Here is a 6,597-nt window from a genome sequence, read left to right as displayed (position 1 = left end):
GTTTTACACGGTACTCCTAAAGAACACACATTTGTGGCTTGAACAACAACGCTTTCATTAGTCAGCTGTAAGCATGCACACAGAGCATCCTCATCTGCATATGTTAACGGTTTGAAACTAAACTCAGTATTTACTGTAGGGCCAATAATGATATCATCATCATCCATTAATAAATTATCATGTAACTTGCTTATATGTGAAATTTTGGACTTTGTCTGTACACGTCTATTTTTCTTACTTGAATTCACACAGGTGTCAACCGATTTGCACATAGTTGCTGGTTTGTCTACACGTGTTTGTTTACCAGTGTCTGCGACACACTTACTCTGCTTTGTTGCTCTCGTACGTGAAACTTGTGTGACGCTTTTTTTAACAGACTTACATGACCTTGTCTCAACAGTTAAAGGTTTGGAACTTAACTCGGCATTAACTGTAGGTCCAACAATGACATCATCCATTAATACATTGTCATGCAACTTGCTCACATGTGAAACTTTCGACGTGGTCTGCACCCGTTTATCTTTCTTACTTGAATCCAGACATGTCTTAACAGATTTGCACATAGTTGCTGGTTTCTGTGCACATGTTCGTTCACCAGAGTCTCCAACACACTTACTCTGCTCTGCTGCACTCGTAGGTGAAACTTGTGCGACGTTGCCTTGTTGACCAGACCTACATGAACGCATCTCAGCACTCGTTGCCTTATCGATTACTGTTGCTGTCACACCCGTCACTTCAAATGATTCTCCCTGACCTTTCAGTGATGTGGCAAGGTTATCAACATGATAAAACAACATGTAAATGTCGTCACAATAAACTACTACGCTTGTGCCTGCATTAGACTTAACCATACCTTTATCATCACGTGAATGGGAATCAACCACAGCAAACATTGACCCTGCCTTTATAACTGCACAAATGTAGCCATAAATGTTCAACAAACATGCATCAGACTGAAACAGGGCCCTCTGAAGTGCATCCTCTATAGACATGCACACACCTCTCAATGCACCATCATACACATCATTACCAAAAACACCACTCAGAGAATCTGACATCTTTATTGAGAATGTTGTGTTGAAGAGTGTGTGCACAGTTGGCAATTCTGGAACAGCAACATAACCACGCCATGCTGAATCATTGATCTTCCCCTGTAAGTCCATGGATGTGTACAGGTCATCTCCATGCAACAGAACAGCATCCAGGTCATCTCTTGTCCACGTCAGCACATCCTTCAGCACACTCATCATGACTGCTGTGATGCTGTTTGCTGCACACTGTCTGCCACGGTTGAAACCAAATCTGGAATCAGCTTGATGGAAGGAACCCTGTAAGACTCTCTGTGGAAAATAATCAGAGTTATCGACATCAAGAGATGAACACATCGGAAGGTTATTGGAATCCATTGAAACATTATTGCAAGCCATTGAGGGGTTATTGTAAACCATTGAGGGATTATTGTAAACCATTGAAAAATTATTGGAACCCATTGAAAGGTTATTGGAAGTCATTGGAAGGTTATTGGAAGTCATTGGAAGGTTATTGGAAGTCATTGGAAGGTTTTTGGAAGGTATTTGGAAGTTTTTGGCAATTGCCGGAAAGTTTTGGAAATCCAGGCTCTCGACAGTAGAACCAGAGAACGATGCCTTTTTTTCAAGAGGAGGCATAACCTCAGCCAACTCCATGGAGGAAGTGAGCAGAACGCGCTCAGCATTCCTCCTCTTTGCCGCCCGGGACCGACGGAAACCCTTTCCACGTGGCATCTGCAATTATATGAAAACACACAGACATATACAGACATATATATATATATATATATATTTATTTGTGCCCTTAATTTGTACATCCTTTTTGACAAAAACGTTCTCCTGAACACATTACAAATGTGTTTACATTCACAAAAATACACGGGTACAAAAATAATTTTTCATTATAACTAAATTACCAATGACCAATTGATTCAATTAACTTGTAAACTGTAAAATAAAGCATGTATTTAACTTCTACACAATGCCTTGTATTACCTATATTTTCACATAGATAAAAAATAGTTTACCAGGCCTTACCTTAGATTACTTCTGAAAGTCTTCTGAAACACAAGGAAAAATCTCAAATTCAGTTCACACAACATTAATAGACAATTAGTCACCAATTATGATAATCAATTATAATAATCAATTTCAATGAGTATCAGTATTTGTTTCATTAAAAAGACAAACTCATAAAATTCATTAAAAATATATATATAATTAGTCTTTTCAATCTATTAAAAATGTACTACATTACACATTCACCAAATAATCACTATTAAAAATATTTGAGCTTTTAATGATTTTATATTGTAATCATTTCACAGTTATTCTCCACATTAGAAGCAAATTAATCTCAGTGGCATCATTTCAAAGACAGGGCTTAACCTAAACCAGGATTAGGCCTTAGTTCAATTATGATATTTAAGTAGGTTTTATAAACATGCCCTAGAAAAAACATTACTAGTGTGCATATTGAGACAAAACAATGATATTAAATAATATATATTTTGATAATATAATATATATTTTAAGATATGTCTAAAATCACTCAAACATGCATTTTACCCTTGGACTAGCTTAAGCCTTGAATGTGAAACCAATGGAGTAAATTTTAAATATTTAATTGAGGATAGGAGCAGAATGCAACTCAATGCATATATTTATAATATTTAAGAGTGCTGGCCTACATAATTAGAATACGTAAAGTAGCACAGAGGCAACACTATACACTTTTATTTGCACAGACGTGTTTCTACGCATGCCATCACGCAGATCGTCAAACTTCATTAAATATTATTTCTCGTAAGGTTCGAGTGGTGTCGTGTGTGTGTGTGTGTGTGACAGAGAGGAATTAGAAACAAGCAGAATGTGGTTGTTTGTAAAGCACACGCATCATCATGTATCTGTTTTAAAACTAAGCTAAGACATAAATCTGAAATTATCTTAATCAATATAGAATCGCTGGAGAGAATCTATAACACAATATCACATAAATTAAACAAACTGTTATGCGTAGCGTGCCAAGTTGATGCTTCATCTGCAATACAAACTGGTTTACTCTCGCACATCACGGGACCAGACTGTAATCGCAGCTTTGCACTTAAAAAAAAATGCATTTCATCATATCACAAATGCAATTAATTGTTCATCGCTAAGCTAACACATATGTATCTGTTACACTATATAGTGTCTGTATAGAATTAATAGTAGAATGAAGTAGAGAAATAATAACAAATAATATTTTGTAAACCAGCTGTTTCGTTGCAGTAATGAAACAAAACACATCAATACAAATGTCAGGATCCCAATGAACACTTAAATTAAAACATAACAAACCAGTATATAATACATACATGCACGTAAGCGTGGCCAATGTGGCAAAAATATCATATAACGATTATTTAAATAAAATAAAAAATCACAATTAACAAATTTATCACAGTTCTTTTTATGTTGGTTTTACCATTTTGCAAGTAACTAATCTCCCTATTTTTTAAACAAAACATTACAAGGTAACAAAAAGTAACAAAAAAAAATAATTGCAAGCATTTAGGCCAAAGTGGCAAACATAAAAATCGTTGTCAATATTTTCTTTGTTATTAAAAATTACAAACAAAGATACACATTGCATATACACACCAAAATATTCAAATAAACAATGCTTTATATATTATTATTACTTTTCACCTACAGTAGGTGTTAAACAGTAACATTAAAATACAAAAATAAAACACTAAATTGACTTTACTGTATTTATAGATTGATTCGTATTAAAGCTACTAGTAAAGTTCTCAGTCAACAGCAAATAGTTATTTTCTCCTAGTCCCCATTGACTTCCTTAGTATAGTTTTCCCTACTATGCAATTCAATGGAGGTCAGCAACTTTATGGATAGATACATTATTCAAAATATCTTATTTTGTGTTCAGCACAAGAAAGAAATTAATACAGGTTTGGAGCAAATTTAGAATGAGTAAAAAATGACACAATTATCATTTTTGAGTGAACTTTTCTTTTAATGATAAGCCGAAACATGTTTATTATAAGGCTACTCTGTCACTTTAAGACCTGCACGCGACGCGTCTAATACACGCATGACTCGCACCCAGTTTTCTCTCAAATGTTTTCTTGCTTTCACTTTAGTCATAAACCAAATGTGTTTACGTAAATCTTTTATTGACAAGTATTGGCTTAATAAGACACAAAGACAACTTAGTCCATTAACCAAGGCGCTGTTTAACAGGCTTTAAGTGTCTAACATACACTTCGGGTTTAATGCGCTCAGAAACACGCATGAACAGCGCATCAGCACACGAATGAAATATTTAACCATGCAAATGCAAATAATGCCCTTTAGTGAATTGCAGTGTCCCGTGAGTGTAACTCTACCTCTGCATTAACATGTGATGTCAATGCACGTCGCGTTGTACAGTGGCGGAAACGCCAGAAAACTGATAAAATGTGTGCTACTATTGCATGATAATATATTTCTTCAAAAGTAGATCGTGAACGTATTTTAATCATCTACGAACAAAACTCGTACAATCTGAATTCATTCCGATGAATGAATCTGAATATTGTTTACATGGACACTAAACGTGATCAAAAAGCATTCGCACTACAAATGACAACCGGAATATTTACCTCACAGAACAATACGCACTTTAGTCTGTCGCATTTCGTGTTGTTTTCTTATGAATCATGATAGGCTCTCTCAAAATGGTACAAATACGCACATTCCTACACGTACTGAACTAAAGTTAATGCTCTCTTCAACGACCACAGGATTCGAGAATAACATATTTTCAAACGAATCATACCTTCAAAACACCTCATCTATACAACACACTACATATAGGATTATTTTAAAATACTTTTGCATGCTATTTTGTTAAGATTAACGTTAGCTTTACAACACCACAATGAGCAAACCTCATTAAATTAAAACACCAACTAACGCCTATTTCTCACAAATAAACATACACGTCAACTAATATACACATACTTCAAATTATGTTAGATATATTATGAATAAGCAATAATAAATACTGATTAATAAGATTATATAGACAACACATGAGAGCACGTTCTTACCGTTAGAGAAATGGGAACACAATAACTTCCTACCAACCGGAAATGTTCTCTCTGCCAACAGTCGCAGCTCCCCCAGTGGCTGGGATCTGGGAATGAATAAACATTTACCCTCCTTGCATACATAGCATAACTTTTACTTTATTACATTAACATAACTGACCATTTATTCACCAGGGGTCTCATTTATAAAGCGTGCGTACGCACAAAACGGGGCTGGAAACGTACGTACGCCAGTTCCCACGCAAAGGTTGTGATCTATAAAAAACAAACTTGACGGGAGAATATGCGCACCTTTAAGCAAACATTGAGCCGTGCGTACGCACATTCTGGAGACAAAGGGAATTGGCGACACCGATGGTGAGCTGGAGTTAATTGTCTTTTTGGTCACTTTTAGACAGAAAATCAAAAGAAAATTTAACATACAGAAAAATAATACAAATATAATTTCACTCACCAAGCTTGTCACTTGAAGCAAATATCCATCCCTTCTTAAATGTCCGCGCCAGCGAGCGCATTGGGCCGTTTGAAACTGACGCAAATAACAGTTTAAATAAATAAAATAATGATTTAAACTATGTTTTACTTCTAATATATACATTTAGATTAAATATGCCATTCATATTAATGCAGTTGCACTTAAACATGAAATCATTACTCAGAAGTTACAACATTTTTATATTCAAATTCAGTCAATAGAAATATTTGTTGTGGATGCAATGTTTTTGAACACTTTTCCTCTGGCATGCTGTGTTTTAATGTTTTAACCACAGAGAAAACTGCTTATCATGATAATACCAGATTGTCTGAGAAAATAGTTTCGTGCAAATAATGCCCAAGGCCTATCTGTTTCCATTAAAAATATCAATTAAAAATACAATACGGCCAGTGGAAAAGATTGAGAAAAACTTTCTCTGAAATGTATTTAACACTATTTGATGTATGTATTCAAAAACAAGGCAAGGATAGGCAACAACTTGATTTTTATTAATGTAATGTGTCTTGTACCGTTAAACGTTATCACGTGTATGAATAATCATATGCAAATGATATGCAGATGAGGATCTACATAGTAAAATAGGCGTTGTAAGCTGTTCGTGGTCATTCCACAAAATTGGTGCCTTTTGTGTCCCTGAGAAATAATCAGACGTAGAATTACTATAACAACAAATAAATTTGTGATTTAAAAACATAATAGTACTATGTATTATTTCCTCAAGATTACATTAAATTAAAGTCATTTATATATTATTTTAAATAATAAAAATTGCATTTATGCTGATAATGGTAAAGTTTTTGGCCTGTCCCTCCCTGTGATTGTTCTTTTTCAGCAGGACTTTTAATTTGCAAATTGAACACAAAATTATACAACAATCACATTTTCATATTTTTCTAAGTATAGTGTCACTGTTAAGCAATGTTTTGGCATAAATATACATTATTTTTAATAAAATATAAATAATTTTATCGGTATC

At 34.4% G+C, this 6,597-nt stretch overlaps 1 protein-coding gene across 1 annotated transcript; it reads right to left on the bottom strand.

Annotated features, from left to right (window-relative positions):
- Window positions 1-1,042: 1,042 nt before the first annotated feature.
- Window positions 1,043-5,648, bottom strand: LOC308686251 (uncharacterized protein). The gene is made up of 4 exons (XM_081394624.1): window positions 5,580-5,648; window positions 5,126-5,211; window positions 2,067-2,089; window positions 1,043-1,763 (listed from the first exon to the last, which is right to left on the bottom strand). Exons 1-4 carry the CDS (start codon window positions 5,638-5,640, stop codon window positions 1,550-1,552), a joined length of 384 nt encoding a protein of 127 aa, XP_081250750.1. The 5' UTR covers window positions 5,641-5,648; the 3' UTR covers window positions 1,043-1,549.
- Window positions 5,649-6,597: the final 949 nt, after the last annotated feature.

The sequence above is a fragment of the Scardinius erythrophthalmus genome, assembly GCF_964197995.2.
Source record: "Scardinius erythrophthalmus genome assembly, contig: HAP1_SCAFFOLD_56, whole genome shotgun sequence".
In the NCBI taxonomy this organism is placed as follows: Eukaryota; Metazoa; Chordata; class Actinopteri; order Cypriniformes; family Leuciscidae; genus Scardinius; species Scardinius erythrophthalmus.
This window is presented reverse-complemented; position numbering and strand designations above follow the sequence as displayed.